The 23,622-nt window shown below is 41.7% G+C and overlaps 5 protein-coding genes and 1 long non-coding RNA gene across 7 annotated transcripts; 2 read left to right on the top strand and 4 right to left on the bottom strand.

The window, feature by feature from the left end:
* Positions 1–19: 19 nt before the first annotated feature.
* Positions 20–3,477, bottom strand: LOC133707040 (protein QUIRKY). The gene has a single exon (XM_062132586.1). It carries the CDS (start codon positions 3,314–3,316, stop codon positions 107–109), a length of 3,210 nt encoding a protein of 1,069 aa, XP_061988570.1. The 5' UTR covers positions 3,317–3,477; the 3' UTR covers positions 20–106.
* A 2,686-nt stretch (positions 3,478–6,163) lies between these two features.
* LOC133743634 (uncharacterized) lies at positions 6,164–7,339 on the top strand. The gene is made up of 3 exons (XR_009863162.1): positions 6,164–6,249; positions 6,339–6,413; positions 6,743–7,339. It is a non-coding gene; the product is annotated as an uncharacterized LOC133743634 (long non-coding RNA).
* A 242-nt stretch (positions 7,340–7,581) lies between these two features.
* Positions 7,582–8,836, bottom strand: LOC133745077 (inactive protein RESTRICTED TEV MOVEMENT 2-like). Its single transcript, XM_062173071.1, has 2 exons — positions 8,334–8,836; positions 7,582–8,246 (listed from the first exon to the last, which is right to left on the bottom strand). Exons 1-2 carry the CDS (start codon positions 8,473–8,475, stop codon positions 7,582–7,584), a joined length of 807 nt encoding a protein of 268 aa, XP_062029055.1. The 5' UTR covers positions 8,476–8,836.
* Positions 8,837–10,733: 1,897 nt separating this feature from the next.
* LOC133746303 (pectate lyase-like) lies at positions 10,734–12,695 on the top strand. Its single transcript, XM_062174479.1, has 4 exons — positions 10,734–11,119; positions 11,200–11,854; positions 11,975–12,217; positions 12,296–12,695. The coding sequence occupies exons 1-4, from the start codon at positions 10,917–10,919 to the stop codon at positions 12,512–12,514; spliced, it is 1,320 nt and encodes a 439-aa protein (XP_062030463.1). The 5' UTR covers positions 10,734–10,916; the 3' UTR covers positions 12,515–12,695.
* On the bottom strand, positions 12,574–16,454 carry LOC133746302 (isochorismate synthase 2, chloroplastic-like). The gene is made up of 15 exons (XM_062174478.1): positions 16,277–16,454; positions 15,995–16,195; positions 15,287–15,543; positions 15,081–15,198; positions 14,856–14,972; positions 14,614–14,757; positions 14,434–14,508; positions 14,271–14,339; positions 14,062–14,180; positions 13,855–13,912; positions 13,663–13,773; positions 13,398–13,482; positions 13,214–13,311; positions 12,986–13,078; positions 12,574–12,885 (listed from the first exon to the last, which is right to left on the bottom strand). Exons 1-15 carry the CDS (start codon positions 16,403–16,405, stop codon positions 12,838–12,840), a joined length of 1,722 nt encoding a protein of 573 aa, XP_062030462.1. The 5' UTR covers positions 16,406–16,454; the 3' UTR covers positions 12,574–12,837.
* A 639-nt stretch (positions 16,455–17,093) lies between these two features.
* Positions 17,094–23,161, bottom strand: LOC133742867 (uncharacterized). Of its 2 annotated transcripts, none has more exons than XM_062170546.1 (13): positions 22,070–23,161; positions 21,781–21,967; positions 21,309–21,421; positions 21,061–21,162; positions 20,823–20,892; positions 20,209–20,264; positions 19,330–19,380; positions 18,980–19,084; positions 18,495–18,539; positions 18,158–18,263; positions 17,867–18,072; positions 17,591–17,677; positions 17,094–17,443 (listed from the first exon to the last, which is right to left on the bottom strand). In XM_062170546.1, exons 1-13 carry the CDS (start codon positions 22,997–22,999, stop codon positions 17,273–17,275), a joined length of 2,229 nt encoding a protein of 742 aa, XP_062026530.1. In that variant the 5' UTR covers positions 23,000–23,161; the 3' UTR covers positions 17,094–17,272. The 2 variants fall into 2 exon arrangements, with proteins under 2 accessions (XP_062026530.1, XP_062026531.1); XM_062170547.1 differs by having other exon boundaries at positions 17,867–18,066.
* Between the last annotated feature and the right edge of the window lie 461 nt (positions 23,162–23,622).

Genomic DNA, 23,622 nt, shown 5'->3' with positions numbered 1-23,622 from the left:
CCCCATTTTTTCAACACCAACAGTGTTTTGATTGAAATTGTCACACCCCTAGGCACCTCAAAAAAAAAATGCTGTAAAGCTAGTCTTTTTCTTTCACTCTTCCTCTCTACATTAACCTGTCCGACAGGCTCGGAAGCCTCCGGAAAAAGTTGAGGCTCGCCGGCGGCATTGGGTCTCGGAACATCGGGTGGCGCAGGTAGTAAAACCCCAATGCCACCGCAACCATTTTGGGTGGCACAACATATAGCACCACAGTGATAAGCAAGCACACTCCTATGAACAACTTTGTAGCACGTGGGTCCCTCCAGCTCACAAGGGCCTGGGCGCGCTCTCCTTGGGCCGCAAAGTCGCCCAAAACCGTTTGGACCCGGGCCGCCAGCATTCTTAACCGATCATACCGGGCTCGAATCACATCCGGAGGTTTCGAGCTTGGAAAAGTATCGAACTCCTCATCAAGTTCATCCGGGTCGACTGTATCCGCCTGGGAGAGCCGGAGGTCCATTCCAGCTGGTATCTTGGGCCTGAACCGATAGTACCAAACCCCAATCAGAAACACATATAGAAACCCGGTCGGGACTATCAAATCCGGGTACCAAACCAGGACCAAGTACAACATGTGCACCAAAACCGTCGTCACTGGGTTCCTCCACCTCCGTATATCATCCAACCACTTCGCTAACCCGACCAACCACGCCAGCACCGCCACGATCCGAAACCAATTCGCTTTGCTCTTCCTCATGCTCCACGTGTGCGAGTCCGCATCCAACATGTACCGCACCACCTCCGGCCCCAGGGGCGGTTCGGAGCGTGCGAGCCACGCGGCCACCATGCGTGTGGCTGCCCCGCGTAAAGCCTCCTGCTGGGCCACCCCGAGAGGGCGGAGGTAGTGCATTCTTGGCAGCAATGGCTGCCCGTAAACCGCGCACGTCTCGGGCAGCAAGGACGGGCAGGCGAACCGGACCGCCAGCTCTATCTCGCCCATTTTCTTTAACCCGGTCCGGGACAAAACCAGCAACGGGTACGAGTTCTTGTACACCCTGTTGCTCTCCAGCGTGGAGATGCGTATTCGTATTTTCCCTATACGGAAATCCTGCTTTTCCTCTGTGACGTCAGCAAACATGCGCCAGTTGTCAAACACAGCAACGGTGAGGACGGTGCAGGGGTCATATACTTGCCATGTGTACTGTTCGTTCCAGCGCGGGTCGAAGCTATCCGTAACGGTCCGGGTCCTGACCCATTTTTTACCATACTTGGCCACACAGTAAGCGTCCGTGGAGCCTTTCCCACCGGATTTAGCTTTCATCGGAAGCAAGCCGCGCGCGCCGAGAATCCCCAGCTCCAAAATGCCTACAGCCGGCTTCCACAGCTGCTTAGCCGTGGGCCGAAAGTCGCTGCACACGTGCGCCGCTTCGTCCAGCACGTGATACCCACCCTCCAAGCAAAGGCGGAGATGCATTCTGCCGCAGTAGGGCCCGCCTCCGCTGCCTTCCAGCGGCAACCATTTCGACGCCACGTAGCGCTCGTCGATTCTCTGCTCGATGGAGTTCACCGGAATTACGACGTGGCCGAGGAGCACTGGATCCTTGTTGGTTCGGTCCTCCACGAGCAGGATCAGCGAGTCTTCGAGAGGCTCACTCGCCACGAAGATGAGGTCCTCATTCCAGTGAAACGAGGCGCAGTGGTTGTTCATGGACCCGCGCCGGGTTCGAGCCGACTGAGACCCGAGCTGAGCTTTGACTCGGATTTCCGGAGCCGTTAACGGAGGTAGATTCGATGCAATGTGGAGGTCCTGAACCTCCATAACCGTCATTCTCAGATACCAGAGCTTCGGGGACTGGTACACCTTGGAGCGCGTGTGAGACACGTACGGTGCGTCGGAGCTCCACGCTTCAGGAAACGCGTCGTCGGCTTGTGTTCCTATCCAAACAGAGAGCTGGATATCGCCGGATACTCTACCGGAATTTGGATCTCCGGCTCCGCCTTCTAGTCTGTACCATTGTGGAGCCAGGGGACTGTCCGGTGGGTCTCGGACCGGCACGTCGGAGAGGTCGAAGCATACGCCGCCTAAGAATTGCTCCGACGGTGAGTCGCGAACGGAGATCTCCAATGTGGAACTCACCGAGTCAGGGCGGTTGTGAGCGAGTGCGAAGACCTGGTTCCACTCCGGCGAGTCCGTCGGCTCGCCCGGCCGGTGAACCGCCATTTTCGACTTCACGAGGTGGCAATTTGTACGGACCTTGACGTAGGGGATCTCGTTCGGCGCGAGTCCACGCGCCTTGACGATTCTGATGAACAAGTACTGCATAGGCTCGACCAGCTCACAGGGATGAATCTTCTCCGCCGTCGTCTCCGCCGCGAACTTTCCAGGAATCACTTTCGGAGAGAAGTCGACGTTAGGCCTCCTCGGAATTCTCACTCTCTCGCCCATCGGAGCAACCCTGTGAGTCTCCATCTTCCTCACCTCCGGCTGAAAATGAACCTCCGGCGGCGGATGACCGTGCATTTCCTGACCGGGCGGCGGATGTCCGTGACCGTGCATTTCCTGACCCGGCGGCGGATGACCGTGCATATGAACCATCTGCGGATGCGATTGCTCGGTGACCACAACCGGCGGCGAGTACGAGCCTTCATGAAATGTAGTAGTCTCAACGTGTCCTCCAGGGACCTCAAACACCCTCCCTTCCTCGACTACCACAACCGCCGGAGACCTCGGCCTCTCCGGCGGCGGATCCTCCAGCGGCGGTTGTTGCTGCTGCTGCTGCTGCGGCGGCGCCTCGTCCACTAACTCGTCGTAGTAATAAATTCTGAGCCCGATTTCGCCTCTAATCCAACTGAACACGCTCTTCTTCTCGAGCTGGAAATACACCAAACCCTCGTCGCCGCGCTTGGCGAACTGAGTGCCGTAGAGCTTCACCCGGCCGAGGAAGTGGTTCTTACGCGCCGTGCCGCTGTTGCCGTAGCGCTTGTCGTTGAGGACCTCGATCTCGAGCTCCTCGTAGTCCATGTTGTCAGGGTCGGAGACGACGAACTCGAGCGGCTCGTTCCAGACGGGGTTGAGGTCCTTGTACTTGGTGGCCGTCCGCTTCCGCTGGCCGTCGAAGTCCGCCACCACGTAAGCGCTGGAGCTCCCCTGGCCATCTTTAGGTAAAAGGTTACGTGCGTCCACTACTTCCACGACGAGCTTCCTGATCACCCTCTGCGGCTGAGCTGGCTGTTGCGGTTGCGGTGGTTCTGGCTGTGGCTGTGGCTGCTGGGGTTGGGGTTGGGAGTGGGAGTGTGGGGGTGGGGTTTGCTGAAACGACACCGTTCCGGTCATGGTGTCATTGTGAAAGGGAATCGAGGGTTAGGACTTAGGAGAGAAAAAGGGGGCAGGGTTTGCGTTGATAGCGGGGAAGGACTGAAGAAGGAGGTGTAGTGTGTGATGGGGTTTTGGGGTATTCGGCTTTTTCTGGTTTTGGTTTTTGCTTTTTTGAATTTCTGTACTGTACTGCTATTCTGCATGGTTCGGTGGTTGGTTCCTACTATTTTTATTTTTTATATTTTTATTATTTAACAATTATCTTTTAATAGGGAAAATATTTATTTATTTATTTGGGGATTTTTTTATTTAATTTATTTTTTTGTTAGATTTTGTTGAAGGGAAGAATGTCTTTTTTTGATGTTGGGGGAGAGATTGGGGATTTGGTTATTCCATTCTCACTCTTGAAGGTTTTCAATTCACTTTTTTAGCTTGCTTGCTCATAAATTAATTTCATCCCTCTTTTTTTTTTTTTCTTTGTTTTCTGTTGTTATGCAATTACTGTTTAAGATGCTGATTACTGATTAAGCTTTTCAACTAGGCTTTTTTTTTTTTTTTTTTTAGTTTAGTTTGAATAAGGAAACTGAAAACTCATTACATGCAACGACATCATTAGTACATAAATCTTTGAAGATTATATTCTCAACAATGGTAAGAGCCTCCAGGTGTGGAACCCCCACACCCGGGTTCGAATCCTGCCGACGCTTATTGGAGTTAAATCTCAATATATTCTTGGTGACCAGGGGGGAGGAAGCGTTTTGACAATATCCCCCGAGCACGGATTAGTCTCTGAGCCTAAGAAGCTTTTGAGGACACCGTGTGATTGACAAATAAAAAAAAATAAAAAACAGGCTCCCTCAACATAAAACACTTTCTCATCAGAAGCACTAGCCAAGTGAATAAGCCCTATTTGCAACATCATTATTTTCATGGTATAAAATGTCGATATTGAATTGAAGGAATTACCTCTAGATAAGCATGACAATCTTCCACTATCCTGCCAACCAAAGATAAGTCATGTGTCGACCTTTGTGATGCAGTGATCAGCGTTGCACAATCAGATTCAAGCTTTTATGACATTACTTTTTGTTTGAACTGATTCTTTCATTTTACTTAACTCATGCTTTATCGATAACCCAGTTCAATAGTTCATAAATTAGTTCATTTTGCTTTACTTAATATTTAAAATAAAGGAAAATTTTACCGAATTATACTTTTATCTAAATTTAATAAGACTGTCATTTGTTTGCATGTCAACAATGGGAGCTTACCATTTAATATTATCAATCTAATATTCAGTCCCAAGGAATTTGGGGATTGGGATTAGAGTGGAAAAGAAAAGGCACAAATTGGGTGAATCTGTTATGAAGGGGACATATATAGAGATGCCAGTGCAGTGGTAGAAGGCACATGATTCCACAACCCCTTCCCTTTTCGTGTAAAAGCACCCACATTTTAATTAAAGTTTGTTACATGACACAGCATCAATGACCTTTCATTTCCTATGCGCAATTGGGTCCTCTCTTCTTATTCTTATATATCTACCTTAACCTTTCCTTGTCAAACAAACTGAAATTCCCTCCCTTGTTATGAAAAACTGCTGCTATATATATGCATCTGCTTTTCCTTTCTACCATAGTGGCTATTGCATGAATGAATGTGACAGTTTTGAGGAAGCACCTGGACTCACATCTAGTGCTCTATAATATTTAGTAAAAGAGAGTGACCTAATTCTAATGCATCATCCCACCCGCAATTCCACATTTATACTATACTTATGACCATTTCATAGTTTTATATGAATTTTTTGGATTGTTGAAGCTCTAAAGAGATAAATTGCTAGATTAAGTTATATATTTGAGCACATCGCAACAATAACTTCAAAATTTCAATACTTCAAAACAGTATAAAACTGCTTTTCAAAAAAAAAAAAAAAAAACAGCAAGCAGTATAAAACTTTCGAGCAAGCAGAGTTACAGGGATTGGGGTAGGATGAGGGTTGCAACTTTTGGACAAGTGGCGCGCATCTCAAAGAAGCTTCTCCATCGATCTTTCCCGCATCATGCTGAAGTGGTCTGCTGCAACCTTTTTGAAATTGGTTGCTTGAGGAATCCAATCCTGCAGCATAAAGTCATTTTTGAATTGAATTCTTTGATGCCTTCAGCATCATATTTTTTTGGGGTGTCACCTCATCACCTGACATAGAATGAGATTAAAGCTAGAATATTTACCAAAATGGAATTGTGCCCACATCTTCCTTCACCTTCAGCATTTCCAAAACCTACACAAGAGGCTCTACTAGTCCAAACCTTGATCAATCCCATGAGCATTAAGAAAGGTTTGTGCAATTTTGTAATAGATGGATAAACATATACTAACATGCAATCCAAGAATCAGAACCCAATTGAAATAATTCTCATACAATATGGTTACATCCCATCATTATGAACATTTCAGTAATAAACCTCCATTTATTGTCTCTTCAAGCATTTGATCTCATCCCAGTTAGAAATTAGTATGCCTTTATACTTCGAGAAATTCTTAAGTAGGGCAGACGTGTCACGTGGCTGGTACGTCCAACCAATCATGTTTATCTATATTTTAATTGTATTTCGAAACTACTTATGTTTAATTAAAATGAAATACTCAAAACACTTACCTTCATAGAGGCTGATTGGTTGAATGTACCGCCACATGACACGTTTGCCCTACTTATGCTTCGATGTTTCTAGCAACCTACTAAACACATCAGTCTTCAAATAAATCGTTTGATTAGCGGAGTGAAATTCTTAGAACAGGCCCATCTTCGGCCCAAATGGATAACCCATCCTCTAAACTCGGGTCACCAAGCCCACTACGGAGATAAGTAACAGCCAACCGAAACCGTACCATTCAACTCCGGAGTCCCCAATCCTATGGAAGAAGATGAAGCAGAGGAAGAGGCACCGCTGGTATGGCTCTGTCAACTCTATCTGGGTCTTTTTCTAGATTCACAATTTGGTTCCCAAATTTACAAAAGTTTCCTTCTTTGTTTTTGCAGAAGTCATCTTATGGTTGTTCTTGGAAAAATATGATTCAAACTACCCAATACCTATCATCACTATTTTCAAATAAGGTAATATACTTATTTTTCTGGAGCAATGATTGCAAGTTTGTGATGAAAAATTGACAACTTTGGTATAGACTGTTGAGTTTTGGAGTTTCTGGGATGTGTAAGATTTGCATGTGTTTAATGACATTGTGGTTATAAAGTTGTGTTCTTTGGTTACACTAGTTTGGTTTTACTGATTCCAGTTAAATTCCGATACATTGCGATTTTAAAGCTGAGCTTTTTGCTAAGACAGAGTGATTTGAAAGCTAAATTTTTTCATAATATGGTCTTTCTTGACTATTGTAGCCTTTTGAATGGGCCAAAGTAATCAGATAAAGTTCTTTTCCACACAGATATTCTTGTTCCTGGGAATGCAAACGCTGGAAAGTTCAATACAAAGGCATATCTCCAAGTGAATCTATCCAATAATAGGGACAATATCCAAACGCTAAGTCTTGTGCTTATCTTGAGAGTGGTTTAATACTTGCTAAGAGTGGCAATCTTGTTTTAATATCAAGTCTGGTCTTTCTGCAGCACAAGAGTTATAGTGAATATTTTCGAGAAATGATCCCCTTGTGCCTTCTTCCTCAGGAACCTCCACCTTAAATATTCCAGTGGGTAATCACACTGCAGTGTAAGGTGGAGGTCCTGAGGAAGAAAACACAAGGTTCAGTTCGTATGTATTTATTACACCTACAGCTTATCTTATTGGGGGGTACTGAGTTTACTATTAAGCTTGTGTTTTAGAAATGTCAGACTTCGATATAGAGGGTTTCAGCATAATGTGTAGACTACTCAATTTTGGCATCAGTATTCTTAGCTATTAGTAGAGAGGTTGAGGATGTACCTTCTTTCTTGTGTTTGATATGTAATTGAGCAAATGTAGACATTGTGATACTGGGGTATATATCTTCTTCCATCTATGCTAATTGACAATGTGATGGACTATATATCTTTTTCGTTCTTGTGTTTGATATACTAATTTAGCAAACAGATTCTTATTAACTGATTGTCAAGTAATTTATACTAATATGTTAGAAATTTAAGAGGATAAGATTATATATAAAGATGGATAATTCATTGAAATTCGTAATGATATGTACATGTTAGAGATCGTACAATATGGTATAAACAAGAGATTACAGTGAGAAAGTACTACATAACGTATTCACACACACCAGCTTATCTTAGATCATTCCCCTGTTTTGAACTTTTGAGATACGAACATCCCTAACGAGAATGCTACTATAGCTGTTATAACCATCCCTTTGTTTTTGCTCAACACCTCCATTGCACTTCTCAAAATGCCTTTTTCTTCCTCCCACTTCCTTATATTCTCTGGAGAAAAGTATATCCGAGCATCACGTAATAATCTGTTTGGCTGTGCATCATTTGTGCCATCATATTTGTTTCTGTACTTTCCATCATTGTTTTTGGGCGCTCTTAGGTGTGTGTTTTTTGCTGCTGGAGCAGCTTCGACCTTCTGATTCTCTATTATTTCAGGTCTTTTCTTTTCTTGAACTATTTCAGGCTCCTTCTTTGGTTGTACTAATTCAGGCTCCATCTTTGCTTCTACCATTTCAGGCTCCGTTTTTGCTTCTATTATTTCGGGCTCCTTTACTTCTACTATTTCAGGTTCCTTGTTTTCTTGTACTACTGCAACAACCTTTGGTACAGTTACATAGAGAATCTCACCATCAAACTTTCCGGTGATCTTATCGACGTCTGAGTTTGCTGGTATTGGAAAATTTTCCTCAATATAGACATGTTCCCTCTCGTTCACTTGCCTTTCTCCGGTGACTGTTAGATGTCCAGCTGTGGTATTCACCTCCAGCTTCACCTTCTCCTTGTTGAAACCTAAAACACATTTAAGAGCCCAAGAAAGTGAGAATGCAGATTCCATGTCATCAAGCATGTAATGGGGATTAAAAACAATATGAATACCTTCCAGATCGACAAGAAGATAGTGGCCATTAGAGTCATCTGTCCAGCCAGAACCAGGAACAATCTTCACACGTGTGGGCGTTAATGTTGACAATCTCTCTCCCATGTGCATCCCTGATGTTCTTCCTCTAACATTTGCCATCAATGGTCGAATGAGGATGTACTTAACCGTACGAAGAAGGGGTTATGTATGTAATGCTCTGCGTGTTAATATTTAGTTGATGATGATCCCAACAGGTTATATATATGTTGGGAATGGGAGGCAATAAGCTTTCCTTGTCGGAATGGAGGATGCGTTTCTTATTCCAAACTTTCCCAGTTGGACTGCAGCCATGTCAAGTTAATTGAGTGGTGGATTATTTGGTTTTCAACACCATTCTTTGCTTTCCTTTCCCTCCAAATTAGCTCTCTTTCTGTGTCTTTGCGGCGGAGGATATGTGTGTAGCTTTAATATTATGCCATGCTTGCATCGCCTACTTTTGTATTTTCTTTATTGGTTAATAAAGATCACATAACAGGAAAAGGATTCTGGATGTCCAGGGGTTAGACGAAGATGAATCTCATGAACCTCATTGGGCGAGGAAAATAGGTTTTAAAACCTTTTTTTTTTTTAATGTGGTACATGCGAATGTGACAAAAACTCAGACCCAGTCTAGCACACAATTTTTTGAGAAAAAACCGACATTAAGAATTAAGAAACTTCTAAGACTTCTTTCAAGGCTGTTGAGAAGCTTGACAATTCGTTAAGTTTATAAATAATATGAGTAATGTTAGATTGTTGTTCCTCTCATTCTTAATTGTCTCTCCGACTCCTAGCAACCCTAGCTACCATGGCTTGGGACATTAATGGTGTTCGACCACGCAGAGGACGGCTATGGAGATTGGCTAAAGGGGCTAGATTTGCAGGCACTGTTCAGATCAAGCTGGATGCGGGTGGCGGTGAAGTAGGCTATTCGATCATGGTAAAGGCACGTTTCTTGTGCCTAGAGCAAGGCGGCAAAGGACTACTCACTCCAATATGCAGGATCGGTGGCGCGAGGCTGTGTACTCCGAGGTGCGGTTGTGAGTGCTGGTTTTTTCTATGCGCACAGATCTGCAAGTGCGGCGGTGGTGCTGATTTTGTCAACGACAATGGAGGAGGAGTGCCCACTTCGATTAGGGGGCTCGAAACTAATTAGGTGCCAAAATCAATTTAGGTGTCCAAAGCAGTTAAGGATGTTTTTTAGATTTGACTAGGCTGACATGCTCTGGTTCTCTAGGGTTTCGGGGGATTGATTCAACGAACTACGCTTACGTTTGATACATGTCTTGCATCCTATGGGGTTGGTTTTACACTAAGTAAATGAATTTTCTAGAGTACCACAATTGCGTGCATTGGCGAATGAGGATTCAATATATTTTATTTTGTGTGAAATGACTTTACGTAGTCATGTAGGCTCTTGAAATATTTGAGCTTCAATGTAATAGTGAATGGTAGCATTCCCATAGTAAAGATTTATGTATGTTTTGGCCTGCCATCTAATGCAATATAGATGTACAAAAAAAAAAAAAACAGTATTGTTCACCTAATTAGTAACTGACCAGAGAAAGTATAATCAATCACCTTTAGATGTAAATTCAAGAGTTGAAAACAAAACAACTTGACTTAAAAATAATTTTTTCCACCATTGGATTTCCATCTAAAGGTGATTGAGTATAATTTTCTTGGTCAGTGACTGATTAGTGAACATGAAAAAAAAAAAAAAAGGGTGAACCACCTTTTTGCTCTGTTATATATATATATATATATATATATATATATATTTCTTTCTCTTCTCTGTGTCAAGTGTATATTGGGTGGTTTTAGATCTTCCTAATTTTCGGTTTCGTTAATAAGAACATAGGAGGATAGTTGCGTTTTTTACGCATGTCCTATTTGTAACTTTCTTTTTGAAAGGGGGTATTTGTAACTTTCTTTTCATTGAATAAATTTCACTCGCTTGGTGGTAAGACAATAGATTCTCATTTGAAAAATCATGAGTTCGAGCTCAAAAAGGATGAGGTGGAGTGGGGGTTAAAAAATTAAAAATAAAATAACTATGTTTTCAAAATGACTATGGATTTGTAGAAAAAACTATTGAAAAAGCAAACCATAGACAATCGCCCTAGGTTCGTTGGGTAAATTCTTCTGTCTCCAAACGACATGATTGTAAAAAAGTCAAGGTAAAACATTAGAATGTTTTCAGCCGAATTTTCTGTTTTTATTTTTAGAAATAATCCATAAGTAGGAAAGAGAGGAGAACCAATAACCCCAACAGGACAATCGATAATGGACGGCTCTCCTCCCTTTCCTCCCTACTTCTCATTTTTCATGTCTTTGCTTGATTTAGATATCAGGTTCTTGTATTTAGCCACATTCTCCCACTCTTGCTCCAAACAAAACAACAATGGCAACATTCACAGTACTCTCATAAGCCTCATCAACCTTGCTCCATTTGACATCCCTATCCGAAAGGAAAAGATCGAGAAGAGGTACATAGAAGGTAGTTATAAGAAAAAGGAAGTTGGTTACCAACAACAAAAGCTAATTTGAATACAAGAGGGATGGCAATGGAAGCTGATCACAAGCTGAAGCTGCTATTTTTATGTCTTCTGATGACAATAACAATTCCGGCATTGAAGGCCAACATCGGGGATTTTGATGAGGAGTGGGAGAGGCGACAGGAAGAAGCCGAAAAGTCTGCGAAAGCGGCCTACAAGCCTGAACCTCTACATATTACAACCCATTTGAACAGACAAGTCCACAGGTAAGTTATAATTCCTTGTCCAGCAAGGAAACATTTCATTTCATCACAATTCTTAACGACGTTTTGTCTAATGGAAGCAGGACACTGGAGGGTCTTAACGACACAAGAAGGAACTTGAGACACCATTATGATGGTCCATGCCAGGTTACAAACCCAATCGACGCTTGCTGGAGATGCGATCCAAATTGGGATCAAGATCGGCAGAAGCTAGCCGATTGTGCTCTTGGCTTTGGACATGAGACAACCGGAGGCAAAGGTGGACGTATCTATACCGTCACTGATCCTAGTGACGATAACGTGCTCGAACCAGACGAGGGTACATTGCGGTGGGCTGTGATTCAACCTGAACCGCTCTGGATCATATTTAAAGATGACATGAAGATAGAACTGAAAGAAGAGCTCATGGTCACTAGTAACAAGACCATTGATGCAAGGGGCTGTAATGTGCACATTGAGGGTGGTGCGCAAATTACTCTGCAGTATGTGCAGAACATCATTATCTGTAACCTTCACGTTCGTGACACCGTTTCCAAGGAAGGTGGCATGGTTAGGGACTCGACGGGTCACTTTGGACTACGTACAGCCAGCGATGGTGATGGAATATCCTTGTTTGGTGCCTCAAACGTTTGGATAGACCATGTTTCTGCCTCAAATTGTGCCGATGGACTCATCGATGTTGTTGCAGGGTCTACCGCCATTACCATATCCAACTCTCACTTCACCGATCATAATGATGTAATAATAAACCCCTCTGTGAAATTCTAATAACTAAGAGTACCAGAAACGTGATCTTGCCACATAGTCTGACAAGGGAACATTAACATAATTAGTGATGCTTGTTGTGGCTGGATGCAGGTGATGCTGTTTGGTTCAAGCGATAGCTACTATAAGGATGAAGTTATGCAGATAACTCTAGCTTTCAACCATTTCGGACAGGGATTGATACAGAGGATGCCAAGGTGCAGATTTGGTTTTTTCCATGTTGTGAACAATGACTACACTCACTGGATTATGTATGCCATCGGCGGCAGCAGCCATCCTACCATACTAAGCCAGGGAAATCGCTACATTGCTCCAGAAAATACTGCAGCTAAAGAGGTATATATGTATTCTACATTGCTCCTTGTTGTGGTTTAAATTAATTCTAAGGCTGGTTTTGGTGTTTTTGTGGTCTAGATATGTAATAGAGTCAACACAGCAAAGACTGAGTGGAGTAAATGGAGTTGGACATCAGAAGGAGATCTTTTTCTGAATGGAGCGACTTTTACTGAATCTGGAAGCCCAATTCGGAATATCCCAGAAGATGATATGATAACTGCAAAGCCTGGGACATTCGTAACCACGCTCACAATGTTTGCCGGTCCTCTTAAATGTGACGAAGGCAAGCCATGTTAGTACATATGAAGCTCAAACTGAACCCTGTTGGAAAAGACACAGGTTGTCGCGGAAGACAGTGAAGAATAAAAGACCTGTCACTCTTATTGCATTTTTGTATTTCAATATACAAACAAGATAGGTAACTGGAGGATTTTACACAATATATAAATAAATACAATGGATATTTTTGATCGATTAATTTTTTTCTTTCTAGTCAAGATATGTACTTTGATATCTTCTGCTACTTGACTTCCATCCTTTACTTTTCAATCATGGCCAAAAAAGAATTCGAATTTAATTGCCGCATAAACCACTGACCTTCCGGGTAGATACTTGCAATATCAGCTTTTGATCTCTAAAGGCACTTCAAGTTTGAGTAACTTGGTGAACTGCAGAATTGATTAAAACACTACAACCTTAATACACCACCTATTCTAACAATGCTTAGATACATACACAATGTGACTTAACTAAGTCTAAACAACAAACCTGAGAAATTTTAAGTTCCAGTTCATCCCATTCTGATGATGCATTGCTTCCTTCCACAACTCCTGTTCCAGCATAGATCAATGCACCGAGACCCTAGGATATGAAATTGTCAGTGCTACGAGATCACTTGTTATATCTAATAACTGAGTGTAGGACAACGTAGAATTGTAACGAATCAGTTCAATAATAGAGAAGTAGCAGATAAAAATATACATAGTTCTTGTTTACCTTCTCCACTAAGGCCGACCTAATGCCAACAGCAAACTCACTCTCTCCTCCTCCAAACCAACCAACTGGACCAGCATACATCCCTCGGTCAAATACTTCTGAAAAACATTTGTGGACGTTTAGAAGTTGTGATAGAACAAAAAGTTAATAGTAGAAACAACATATTGAATGATATATGGTGTACCCGTTTCTGCAATAAGAACTCGTGCCTCCTCTGTCGGAAATCCACAAACGGCTGGACTAGGGTGAAGAGAAGACAGTATCTCAAACTGAAAACAAAGAAGATAATGAGGAAATCCAAAAATCAGCAATCTACATTGCATATTCATGATTGAGGACAATAAACTAGTAGATGCACAACCTACATTTAATCTAACTCAAATATTCCAGATTATATAAGCTCGGAAGGAAACTTATCATTTAATGCAGAAGAAATGCAATACTTTTACCTCATCATCTTCACTTCTTAACCTGCCAGACAATTTGGCATATAAATGTTGGACTCTAGGGAGTTTTCGGATTTCTTTCTTTGGTTCAACTACTACACTGTTGCATACATTCTGTGAAAACAAGAATATGGTGAATACTCTCTCCCTATAAACAAATCAACAATAAATTTCATCCATAAACCAAAGACTTGCCTCTAATTTTTTTCTTATGCTTTCTCGTACAATAGTAAACTCAAGGTGGTCCTTAGGACTGCAAAATAAATAACAAATTCAAATAGAATGAACGAATTGGCTATTAGCAGGTCAAAACTAATTGAAATTACAGCTGTAAGAGAAATTCTCATGAAGTATAAGTTTGTAACAACATCAAAACATTGTATTTTAGATACTGAGGTAAACCTGGAAAGTAGGTCAAGTTCTATTTGAAGATCTTCAGACAGCGATTTACCTCTGGCACGGGTTCCAGCCAGAGCTTCACTATTGATGTCAAGCCATGTTCTGTGAAACAGTTGCTCTGGCTATTCACAATGATAATTTAATCATATCATTAGGAAATAGTGATAGATTATATGGTGAATGCAATCTCTTTTAAGAGTTAAGACAAATACCGTGTTTCCAATAAATGCTGGTGCATCAGGTGGCTGGAGACAAAACTGATAAGCATTTTTGCCTTCAACCTGCATTGAGTTATAGATCAGATGCACTGATCATAACTTGTTACTGGACATTACATAGAGAAAGTTCACCGAGTAAACAAGAAGAAGACACTACCTGTAAGCAAGCTAACCATGCAATAGGATCAATATCAGTAGCTGTTATTACTCTGCTGCTACGTGCGAGTACAACCTGAGTTCCAAATACAGGACTGATCTATTAATAATCGTAAGAGAGATAAAAAAGGAGGTAGGTCTCAATAGTGACAACAAGTTTGGCACTTGGTTTATTAGCTACCTTAATAAGTGCTGAATCACTTCTTATTTTCTGCAAAGCTCTATTAACAGCAAGATCCCAATATTTCTTACTTGGGATGTGACTATTGCTTAACATTAGCATCGAACAAACTTGTTTTTGTAGCTTTAAAACAATGGAAGATATCTGCATAATCAAGCATTCGTCTAAGCACGGTAGCATGAAATAAACATCTGAAGTATATTCCAAACTTGAAATATTTTAACTCAATTCTAAATTCGAACCTGGTGCATTGTGGCTTTAAGTTCATCAATGGCATTTCCCAAAGTCCACGAGAGGGAGTTGTCCCATGCAATATTTGTTGCTAGTATTGAACTATCTTCAAGCTCGTCAAACTCAACCTGTCGTTCAGTATCTAGCAGCAGATGGTATAAATACTTACAGAGATACATGACCTATTATGGCCAGATCAACTGCGCACCAATACAAATAAATGATTGTTCTTGTACCTGAGGGACCATAAAATAGAAGTAACCAAAGGCCTCCCATTCGGATGATATAGTGGCTCTTGCATCAAACCGGATTGCCCCATATGCCCGAATTAGAGGACATTCTGTAGACAGGAACCTTCAACCAAGAGACAAGATTAGACTCGAGCTTTAACTTTTAATATATAGATTCGATTACAAAACCAAAGTCAATATACTTTACTCACCTCTTTAAGGACTTCCAATGCCTGTATGAGAATGGATGCAGATCCTGGAAGAATACTGCAGATCCCACACCAGCAACACTGACCAACTTGTTATGCTTCTTTGGACTCTGGCCATTACCATTCCCATTCCCATTGGCGCAATCAATGGAAAGCTTAGGACTGCCGGTTTGAGCTCTATCGGAGAAGTAACAGCGAGGAAGGAGTTTATTTTGGGCATACAGCCAGTCAATTGCTTCAATTTTCTGCTGGATTGGTACCTTCAAATACATTGCTAGTTGCATAAACATCACTCTTTTTTGAAAATAGTAACTAGGCTTAGTAGTCCTGCACCAATTCTATGTTAAAAGTTAAAACTGACTCAAAAACAGAAACTTCCTTACTTTACTTTTAGTTGCAGTGAATTTTCAAGTAGGGGGTTGCTTGTAGATTCTTAATGTCTGTAATTGTTTACAAGCATACAATATCATCTTCTTACTAACTTAGAGTTGCATATATTTTTATGTTAAGATAGAGCATCCGACTCCATCAAGTCATGTGCAGGATAAGGAACAGGGAGGGATGTAATCATGCATGGGCCAATAGCCATGCTATTCAAGGTCACCCAACCACGTGGCAAACGGTATTCCTCTAAATTTCGAAGCTTTTTGACCTACTAGGCAATAACAGATCAGATAAGAAAAGACCACAGAAATATGGGCCATTGCTTACTTGGAGACGAATAATGCCAGAGGAGTAAGCAGGTGGGTTTGCTTTCAACTGAGAAAGGGCGGAGCTGAGTGTCTCCACTGCCAATGACGGTGATGGAACTGCCGGAAATGAACGCGTTTCGACTGTACCTAAAGGGAGCTGAGGGTGGTCTCCTTGGCAACCATTCATCGAAAGCGAGCAAAAACGTTGGTGACTGTTCCTCTGTCAAAGTCACACAGATTAGTTACTTGGTGCAAAACATAAAAGAGCAGCAACTGAAGAAGTAAAAGAAACAAGTAGTACATGGTTAGGGAAATGAATGGTTTGTCTGCTGCTGCTGCTGGAAATAGTGGAGCTGCATTTGGCTGCTTCAGGGTCCATGAAGCATGCGAGGCAGCGCCGCCCAACGGCAGCAGCAGAACCAGCAGCCATGGGAGAAACAAAGAGAGAGAGCTTCCAATGGGAGATGGAAGATATATATGATAGGCTAAGCTTTTATAAAATGAGAGGGAGACTTTTTGTGACAACATACACAGTAGACAGAGCCATGGTGGGTAAGGTCACACGTGCCAGTCTTAGTCTCTCTTTTTTTTTCTTCTTCTTATTTTAAAAGAGGATCAAATGATTTCACTCTTACCCCTATGATGACTCGAACCCAGTCTTAGTCTCCTTTTAATTGAACTAGACTTGGGGATCACCACAATTGCCTCAACCACCGGAGTAATTAGTGATTGCTATGCTAACTGCTAGTGTTTATGATGTGGAAGGGAGGCCAAATAGAGCTGCCTAATCCCTAAACCCTAAACCCTAAATAGAGCTGTCTAGGTCTCTAAGCCTCGAGTATTAACTATTGGGCGGTATGATAGGCATTTCACATATATTCATGACCATGCCTACATTTATCAACTACTTCTATTAATTGATGGTTGACCCAAGAGTACATGACTGTTTAAGCCTCCTTTTCAATTATCACTAGTTGTTATCATTGAATTTGCAGACTGTTCAAGAGAGTAATTGCTCGTATAGACAATTATACTAGTCTAAGTCTCCTTTTAATTTGAATAAGACCAGTGGTACATCCAAGTTTACTTTAGTCAGGATTAGGGGGCAAGATTCCAACTTGAAAATGAAAGGTAAGAAGAGATGGATTTCATTGAACTTGTGGGAAATCGTTGTACATATTACACGGATTTGCTCGCTCTCATTCAAGTGCCGATCTAACAACAGCTAAATTGATACATTTAAGGTAAATAATATTCCAACAACAATTTTGCAGGAAAGGTTCCTGGCTCCTATGATTTATTCGTCTTCCAAATCAAGCCCGCCAATTCGATGTCGCCTCCTGTCAAAAACAGCTTTGAAGGATTCGTGTTCTGCACGAAGTTGATCTTGGAATACGTTCTGCCTCTTTGGTTTAGCAGTGCTACGGGTTGCGACTGGGTTCTCTTCTTCAGGTAAGGGGTTGGACTTCTGCAAGTGTTGAAAGTAAGTCACAATGGGACCATTATTATAAAGGCACTATAACAAGGTGAGTCTTGGGCCCATAGTTCTTAAAGCTCTAGCTAAACATCATGGAAGGCATAATGTAGTAGTTTCCATGAAAGGTAGGTAACTAACCAAGTTGTATCCAGCGCCCGGACCAATGACCAAGGACGATACATTTGCCTTCTTTGCTGCTGCTATTGAAAACCCAGTATTGCCAACCTGGACGAAAAGAGAGCAAAAGTAAAGTTGCAACAATTAAGTATTAGTACAAAAAAGGATGTGAAAAGGCATGTAGAAAACAAAACCCAAAAGTAATCCATGAGAGCTGTTTGCACCTCTAAAGAAAAAAGCTAACAAAATCAGAGCCCTCCGCCCAAAGTAATGATTCAATGATGAGATGAGGCATACCTGGTCACTCCAGCAAACAGATTTCGCTTCCTTGCGATAAGCTTGAATCAGTCCAGAAAGAGCATTACCCTTCACTTCTTCAATTTTATCTGTATCATCTTCATCTATTATTTCTGACCATTTACTCCTTCCTAGTCCTTTCACTTCTACACTTGGGTGATCTTCTTCAGCATCTAAGCTCTTCACATCCTTTGAAGATCCTAAGGCTTCAATTTAGTAAATCTGATTAATTCAAACTTACCATAGGCTCATACACAAATACTAAACTTGAAGAATTAAGGCCAAAAATACCATCAGGCACATTGTCTTCAGCAGGAGGTTCCATGGTCTTCTCCGGCTTTCTCTCTCTCGCTTCAGATGTAACATCATTATCTGCATCTTCTGTATCCATGTCCACCTGGTAGACATCAGATAAAGAATGGTTTAGCATCAAACCACATGAAAAAAGATCCCAATTTTCACATATAAAGTAATTATCTCCTAGACTACAAATTGTCGGTGACCACAATTTATGCTCGCCGACTTTTCTACCAAAAAAAAAAGAACTGGAGTATAAATTTCATTTTCACAAGTGTAGCGATCAAGTACAGTAAAAGCAAAAAGAGTCACAGGCAGGTAATTAACTTGCCTCTTGAATACCACTTTCCTTCAGATCATCTCCATGAAACAATGACTGTCAAACCAGCAATACACAGCATTAAACCAAAACCCAGAATCAAAATAAGTCACTGTAAAATTTTAAAAAAATTATTACTCTAATTCGCTCTTCTAGCTAAGTGCAACCTCTCCTTATTAAAAGGGAAGTTGAACACCAAATAGTAAGGAGGGTTTTAGGCGGAGAAGAGGGGCCCAAGTTGTGAAGGGACCAAAGAGAAGTTACTTTTACATTCACAGTTAATAGCCATCCTCACTCAAAGAAGTTACTCTTACAATCACAAGTTAATAGCCATCCCAACTCAACACAAGCTTTTTCTTTTTTCCTTCCCCATCCCCCCTAAATGATAAAGGTAAGAGTGTTAACTCAACTCCATCTTTAATTGTTTGTATACAGCTGAGGTTTTCTTCCAGCTCCTCCATCCTAACCCTAAGCAAAAAGGTTCACTGATAACTAACCTTGGCGTCCAATTGCAAGTATATGGATGGAGATTCCTCCCACTGTTCAGCCATCTTCTGTATGTCTTCTTGAGTAAAGCCATGCACATTCCTAGCTGCGCAGCCCTAAAAATCCAAGAAATTCACAAAGCTTCAAGAAGTTGTTACCTGAGTTATGTCTATTTCGGCTTTTTTCAAGAAAGAGAATTATCCCGTGTTAATTATTCAACACAAATACGTGCAAGGTACTAATTTTATTGTATGCCAGCGCTGGTTCATCAAAAATTGTACTTTCACCAGGACACTTAATAAAATATTTGTTAATGACACAAAGCACTGTACAAAATATAGTACCAACAGATAATACTCACCGCAGGATCCTTATATGGTGCTTCTAGTATATAAACTTCATACCCCGAACTCTGACAAGAAAGAAAAAAAAAATGAGTGAAGAAAAAACAGACGATGAACACATCACTATATGATTAACCAGCATTATGGATATTGGAAAAAATATAATGACCGGCATCCTTTTCCATAAATTATGAGTCAGAGAGTAATAGAGAGGAAAATTGCTTCCGGATGGAGAAATTAAATGGAATTCAGGTCTAGTTCCTGGAGTGATCAGCTTCCTTACAGAGACAGCAGTCACACACTGAAGCACCAGATCAAATAAATAAACACAAAAATGCCTAAATCCAAATTCTACATTGCAATCTACAAAGTAGGATAAGAAACAGAATCTACATCACTTTAACCAACTACAGTTAGCTCGACAAGTAAGCAAAGTTTCTCTGGCAATGTCTTATCTTATGAAACCTATCATAAGCCCAGAAAAAAAGTAGGTTATTGCATAAAATATATCAGAGAGGTCATCAAAATGTTTAAACAGAGAACCAAATCACATCATCCACCCACATAGAAAGTTTAAACTTCTATAGAACAAATGAAATAAATTTTTTTTACCAAACCTACAGTTGATGCACGAAGACCAGTGATAGAAAACTACACTCAAACTTAATATACCCAAAACAAAGAGCATAAATTTCTGGAATTGACAATGACAGGATGCTGCTGCCTACAACTGATCAAATCTATGCCCACACCTAAGCAAAATTCTAATGGACAAGGTAGACGGAACATGACACCACCACTTTTTCTCATGAAAACAGTGAGTGCATTTTAGAAATAGAGTCAACACTTCAGAACACATGGCAGAGGTGTTGAGAAAGAGAGAAGTGAGGGTATACCTTTGCAATTGCCCAAAATTGAGCAAACTCAGCTACCCGCAGATTGCGGTCATCCACTAAGACGAAGAACACATACCACCACCAAAAGGGTCAATTTCCAAATAATACTGCATCTGTAGTTAGTGAAAATGAAGGCAGTGCATGGGCACTGCATTACCACCTAATCTATCATCAACTAGATCATTTTCTTATTAAATGTATATTGCTTATTAATGGAAAGCCATTTTTATAACCCTATGACTTTATAATTTTAATGCCTCATGATTTAAAAATATCTAAAATAATAAAAGACCAGTTTGGCTTCCTATTTAAAGAGTAATTCAGGTAGGTTATTTATGCACCCATGTTTTATAGGAGACACAGGTCTCACTGGAGGTATGAACAGCATCAGAGTGAGCTACTGAAAATTAAAGTAGCTTATACATCATTGGACATTTGGACCCCAAACAAGTGTAACAAGCTGTACACAAAATTTGCAAGTAATTCCATCCAGAAATCTCAGAAATTCCCAACCCACGATAATTACAAGGTAAAAAAAAATAAAAAATAGTGGGACATAGATATATAAAGTTCGATGTTGTCAGTAAGTTGTCGATATCAAAATAGAGAAATACCGATTACGAAGGTGAAAACACCATCCTCAAGGGTCTTCTTAAATGCCTTCAGCATACTCAACCGATAAGCCTGTGAGCAAAAACATGATTAGCATCAATGCTTGATATAATTTTATATGTACTACACTATTGCCCTGATACACACACACACACACAAATACACTCAAATCAAGTGTCATAGTCATAGAACTAGACAACAATAAACAGAATGATAGACATATCAATTATTTTGTATTACCTCCTGCATTTCAGGTTCATAACAATACTCCATCACCTTCTTCACTACAGGCTTCTTGCCTCTAGACGAACTTGAAGACTTTGAAGCATCATTTTCTTCCACCTTCAAGACAAAATAAAATACTAAGTTAATTTCTCTCAACTGCCCAAATAACTCTAAAGAATACCCTACAAGAAAGTGAGAGGAAGCAACTAACTGCGAGATAATTTCAAAAGAAAAAGAAATAAAAAGACGAGACAATAGCGAACCTTTTCTACTTCTGTCATAAAATAATCATCCATGGAATGAATTCGTGGAGCACCACCACCATTTTCAACCTCTAGGTCACGCAGCAGCTTTGCTAAGTAGCTCTTTCCACTACCTGATATAGAAATACATTATAAGATTTACTGAATTTGACAAAGGTAAAGACTGAAAGAAAGAGAAATGGGCCTGGCATGTTTTCCATAGTTGTCTGCAGCCACTTTATGCTTACTACATAATCATGCATGTGACAGTTAACATACAATGCAATCGCCAATCCATCACATGTGTCCAGGATTCATATGGAAACAGTTTTTCACTACCATTTAAGTTATATAATAAATAAAATCTCCTCCATGGATCAAGCAGACCGCAAGTTGTGCAGATTCAATTGTCCAAGACACTTAGGAAGCACAATATACACATATAAGATTTCAAGAAACCCCATTTGCACATATCAATTTCAACATTTATTACCTGGAAGCCCTCGTAGGATTATCACAAAATGATCAGGGCGGGTGACTCGATGTGGCTGCTTAAACAGGTGCAAAGCATCGATGACTTTTGGCTTATCCAAAGACGAATGCTTCTGTGGAAATGGCTGTCCCTCTCCCACATACTGCTTTGGTAATGCTTGATGGAAAACATGAGACTCCTTGGGAAACTACAAATAAAACGATATCATCAGAATAATCCCAACACTGAAATGCAACCCTAACAACAATGGCATGATAAACCACAAATGCATCTAAGTCAGCAACTATACCTCCATAACATATCCAGTAGAGACATGTGAAAATGGCTTACTATGGAAATAAGGCGGCTGCGGCATGGAGTGGTGAGCAGCTTCAGGACTCGGTTGATAAGCTGTAGACATCATGGGCGAGGAACCAACATGAACAGGAAACAATGAAGCAGGCGGTTTCGATGGAAGAGGAGGCGGTGGAGTAACAGGAAGAGGAGGCTGCCCACTGATTGGCCTCAAAGCTGGGGGATGAAGGTAGCCTCCATGTTGATGCCCGGAGGCATGAAAATCATGCTTCAAATGTGCCGAAGAATGCCGCTGCATTGCATTGCTGGGATGTAGTTGCCAATGCGGTTGTTGTGGTTCATTTACTATAGAATTCAAAGCGAAATTCCCATTATTATTAACACTAACACCATGTTTTCCACTCTCTTGTTGACTATGCAAACTAATAGTTTCGCCATTACAACCCTGATTACTCCCAGAAACTGAAACTAAGCCGGCCCCGCCGTGATCGTGAATCAGCTTCAATCGTCGCTCATCTTCTGATAAACTCCCCCCCACATTATTCGGGTTGAACTCGCTCCCAAAACCCGGACCGGAACCAAAGTCATCGATCCTCGCCCTCTTAAAGCTCCTATCACCGTCATTAACGTAGCCATTGCCACCGTATTCGTACGGCGGCGGCGGCGGAGGAGGAGGCGCGAAGCCTTGAAAGTTCCCGTATCCGAAATTAGGGTTTCTCTGCCACGGCGTTTGATTTGGAAACGGGGCCGGAGTAATAGTATACGGATCAAGGCCGGATCTTTGGAAGGAGTTGGGGGAATCGTGAGGGTTTTGAGGGAAGGGCGGGGGCGGAGGGCAAAAGGGGAAGTGAGAAATTGAGCAAATTGGGCAGAGGGTACCTGGGATTGGGGGCCTGGGACGCCATTGTTGGTGTTGAGGGTCCATGGGAGTGGAGCTGGGATTTGGGGATGGTGAAGGGAATTTGGGATTAGGGTTTTGGATTGATTTGGGATTGGGGTTTGAAGGGTTGAGAATAATGAGGAAGGAGGAGGAGAATTGAATCAGAGAAAAAATGGTGCAACTGTTTTGGACTTGGAGTTGACTGGAGAAGCTTTTGGAGGTAAATTGATGAGAACCACGAAGACTTTCTAGTGCGTGCGTCCTTACCTATGTTACCGTGGGTGTTATAAAAAAAAAGGTTCAATTTTCTACAATATAACAAAAGATAAATAGTCAGAATGCACGGAATAACAAAGAAAGGCTCTGCTGCGGTTACAAAAGGAATAGAAGCGGTTTCCTGCTTGGAGGTTTCTGTGGTTGCGTCGCTCCGTCCGGCGATCCGTCCCGGTGACGTGGTCGTCGGACTCGTCGATGTAGTAGGTATAGGTTATCAGCCCACAAGTACAGGTCGGATTCCGAGTGGCGACGGGGACCAGATGAAGCAGTGTTGGAACGCGATGTTATGGCGGCCATGTCTGCCACCACCAACGAGGGTCTCCGGGGTCGGCATTCCACTCTTCCCGGGAACTTGGCGGTCTAGTGAAGGAGTGCGTTCCGGATCTCCCAGG

Source organism: Rosa rugosa, chromosome 4 (assembly GCF_958449725.1).
Source record: "Rosa rugosa chromosome 4, drRosRugo1.1, whole genome shotgun sequence".
Classification (NCBI taxonomy): domain Eukaryota; kingdom Viridiplantae; phylum Streptophyta; class Magnoliopsida; order Rosales; family Rosaceae; genus Rosa; species Rosa rugosa.
This window is presented reverse-complemented; position numbering and strand designations above follow the sequence as displayed.

What these genes read in the sequence shown, in the direction of transcription:
- LOC133707040 (XM_062132586.1), bottom strand. Translation starts at nt 3,316, where the DNA reads ATGACCGGAACGGTGTCGTTTCAGCAAACCCCACCCCCACACTCCCAC.
- LOC133745077 (XM_062173071.1), bottom strand. Translation starts at nt 8,475, where the DNA reads ATGGCAAATGTTAGAGGAAGAACATCAGGGATGCACATGGGAGAGAGA. An exon ending in TCTTCTTGTCGATCTGGAAG is followed by an intron (nt 8,247 to 8,333) that starts GTATTCATATTG and finishes AATGTGTTTTAG; the next exon opens with GTTTCAACAAGGAGAAGGTG.
- LOC133746303 (XM_062174479.1), top strand. Translation starts at nt 10,917, where the DNA reads ATGGCAATGGAAGCTGATCACAAGCTGAAGCTGCTATTTTTATGTCTT. An exon ending in TTGAACAGACAAGTCCACAG is followed by an intron (nt 11,120 to 11,199) that starts GTAAGTTATAAT and finishes TAATGGAAGCAG; the next exon opens with GACACTGGAGGGTCTTAACG. An exon ending in AAAATACTGCAGCTAAAGAG is followed by an intron (nt 12,218 to 12,295) that starts GTATATATGTAT and finishes TTTGTGGTCTAG; the next exon opens with ATATGTAATAGAGTCAACAC.
- LOC133746302 (XM_062174478.1), bottom strand. Translation starts at nt 16,405, where the DNA reads ATGGCTGCTGGTTCTGCTGCTGCCGTTGGGCGGCGCTGCCTCGCATGC. An exon ending in CATGGTTAGCTTGCTTACAG is followed by an intron (nt 14,340 to 14,433) that starts GTAGTGTCTTCT and finishes AACTCAATGCAG; the next exon opens with GTTGAAGGCAAAAATGCTTA. An exon ending in TAAGAAGTGAAGATGATGAG is followed by an intron (nt 13,483 to 13,662) that starts GTAAAAGTATTG and finishes CTTTGTTTTCAG; the next exon opens with TTTGAGATACTGTCTTCTCT.
- LOC133742867 (XM_062170546.1), bottom strand. Translation starts at nt 22,999, where the DNA reads ATGGACCCTCAACACCAACAATGGCGTCCCAGGCCCCCAATCCCAGGT. An exon ending in TTATGACAGAAGTAGAAAAG is followed by an intron (nt 21,163 to 21,308) that starts GTTCGCTATTGT and finishes TTTGTCTTGAAG; the next exon opens with GTGGAAGAAAATGATGCTTC. An exon ending in AATTTTGGGCAATTGCAAAG is followed by an intron (nt 19,381 to 20,208) that starts GTATACCCTCAC and finishes CTTTCTTGTCAG; the next exon opens with AGTTCGGGGTATGAAGTTTA.